Here is a 2599-nt window from a genome sequence, read left to right on the forward strand (position 1 = left end):
GCTTGCTAGCACATACATTTCAATTTATTACTAAATAAGTATTTAACAGTACAACGTGTTGTTGTCCAGACATATATATCTTTATAATGCTGTTGTGTTATAACTTCACATGAAGACTTACTTTGAGACAAAAAAGCATAGTGGGACCTCCAAAAACTAGCAAGCAACAACATTAGCATTTTCAAAAATTAGCGAAAAGGTGGCTCTTTTCTTATTCCTCATCTTTTTTTTTTTTTACTGTGTGCTGCCCAATGTATGTCAAATGATTTTGTTTAGTGAATATTAATATCACTGTTACAGGACGTGCTAGCAAAGACATTAGCATGTCTAATGTGTTAGCTACCATTGAGGACAACTTATCAGAATGATATCCTGGCACTGTGGACAGGGCTCTGAAGTAGGGAGATAAATGACAGAAAATAGAATGTAACAGTTGAATAAATAGATGAAATGTTAAGAAATTAAATATAATATAAAACATGTTTGGTAGCAAGTTAAACGTATCTTCATCACCTCATCACTGGGTGCTGATAAGACTCAGACATCCCAGTACTGCATGAAGTACAACTTGCACAATAGGTTTATCCACATATTTATCATTACTAGTTAAGCAGTTGCACAGTTTCCCAACTTGTATATATTTTATTTTGTTATTTTTCTTGTATTTTATCCTATTATTATTTCATGTATCTTGTAATGTATGTATGTATATTATAGCCTATTGTTTCATGTATATGGTACTGTATGTATGTATATTATATCCTATTATTTCATGTATATGGTACTGTATGTATGTATATTATATCCTATTATTCAGGATATTGTACTGTATGTATGTATATTATATCCATATTTCATGTATTGGATCTGTATGTATGTATTATATACTATTATTTCATGCATATTCTACTGTATGTTATATATCCTATTATTTCATGTACATTGTACGTATTTATGTATATTATATCCTATTATTTAATGTATATTGTACTGTATGTATGTATATTATATCCTATTATTTCATGTATATTGTACTGTATTATGTATATTATATCCTATTATTTCATGTATATTTTACTGTATGTATGTATATTGTATCCTATTATTTCATGTATATGGTACTGTATGTATGCATATACAGTATATTATATCCTATTATTTCATGTATCGTCCAAAAATATGACACTGTATTACATTGTACTGTAGTACATTGTACTGTATGTATATAAATTATAACCTATTATTTCATGCAAATTGTACCCTAGTATTTCATTTATATTTATGTTCTGTGAAGCGTGATATTTTGCTGCTGTAACATTAAAATTTCCCATTTTTTGGGATCATATCTATCTATCTATCTATCTATCTATCTATCTATCTATCTATCTATCTATCTGACAGGGGGGGGATTTGGAATAATGACCTCCAGGTTCACAATACATTTTGTCCCACCTAGTTTTTGTCGCATTTTCTGACGTTGTTGTCATATTTTTGGACGATTTGTAATTTTTTCCGACATTGTTGTCCCCCGTGTGTTTTTCTGTCTGCCGGCCTCCTCTACACACCGTGTGACTGCCGTCTCGTCTTACTCCTCTCAAAGTGAGTAAATCCCCCTAAGATGTTGTTTAATTCTCACTCCCCTGTAGGATCGCACACTAGAGCCGTGTAACAAAAGGTCAGTCCGTCTGTCTGGGTCTCACGTCTTCCCGTTTTAGCCGTTGCTGTGACAGAAATTGTTCTGTCTGTCTGCTTTTCTTTTCATCAACCACTCCTCCGTGTTGCTTTGACAGACGCTTTAATTTTAACCTCCCTTTGTGATACACATCAGCTCGGCCCGTCTGACTAAATATAGTACGTAAACATACAGCGGATCAGCTGGTACAGCTCTGTCTCTCTCTATCAACTCCTTTATTGATAAATACTGCTTATGACAGCTGAGAACAGTACAGGGCCATAGGCACTCTCACTCCCTAACACACAGGCAGTGATTCTTTATTTGTCTATTATTCCTCATTAACCTGCAGTCAAAGGCTCTTTTCTCTTGCCTGTCTCCACAGGCAGGTCAAAGGTCAGGGACACTACTTATGTCTACAGGAAATGACTGGGAAACTGAAACTAGGCTCTTCTGGTTAACCAGTATCTCAAACTAAAAGACCAGGGAGGCTGTTAATGTCTATTTACCTGGAGCGATTTCACTTTCCCGTGAATGCTGTCCTGAGACGCCCCCAGAGCCTCGTTGGCCTCCGACAAGTCGGAGACAAAGACAGAGTCGTGGGACAAGGCCTTGCTGCCCAGGCTGACCTTTGACCTTTGGGAAACAGGAAGAAGAAGAAAAAATAAAACAAAGCAGAAAGTGATGTTTCACAGATTCTAAAACACAATAAACTTAAGAGAACTGGATGTTGGGAGTCCCCGATGGGTCAGTGGATTTTAAAACAAGACCATTCCCCCATTGTTTTTTATATATATATATGAGTGGTTGGACAAAAAAGAACATAAGAGATTATTTTTAAATTATTTTCTTTGAAGAATAAGGGGAATAATAAAAATATAGGGCTATCTCTCTCTCTCTCTCTCTCTCTCTCTCTCTCTCTCTCTC

At 35.2% G+C, this 2599-nt stretch overlaps 1 protein-coding gene across 2 annotated transcripts in view; it reads right to left on the reverse strand.

Moving 5' to 3' along the window:
* The window catches only part of zgc:66433 (cancer-related regulator of actin dynamics), a 94672-nt gene that overhangs the window by 31049 nt on the left and 61024 nt on the right, over positions 1–2599 (reverse strand). For both annotated transcript variants that reach the window (XM_032510850.1, XM_032510851.1), the window contains exon 4: positions 2182–2308. In XM_032510850.1, the coding sequence (XP_032366741.1) occupies positions 2182–2308 (127 nt within the window). The remainder of the gene's footprint in view (positions 1–2181; positions 2309–2599) is intronic.

Source organism: Etheostoma spectabile, unplaced genomic scaffold (genome assembly GCF_008692095.1).
Source record: "Etheostoma spectabile isolate EspeVRDwgs_2016 unplaced genomic scaffold, UIUC_Espe_1.0 scaffold273, whole genome shotgun sequence".
Classification (NCBI taxonomy): domain Eukaryota; kingdom Metazoa; phylum Chordata; class Actinopteri; order Perciformes; family Percidae; genus Etheostoma; species Etheostoma spectabile.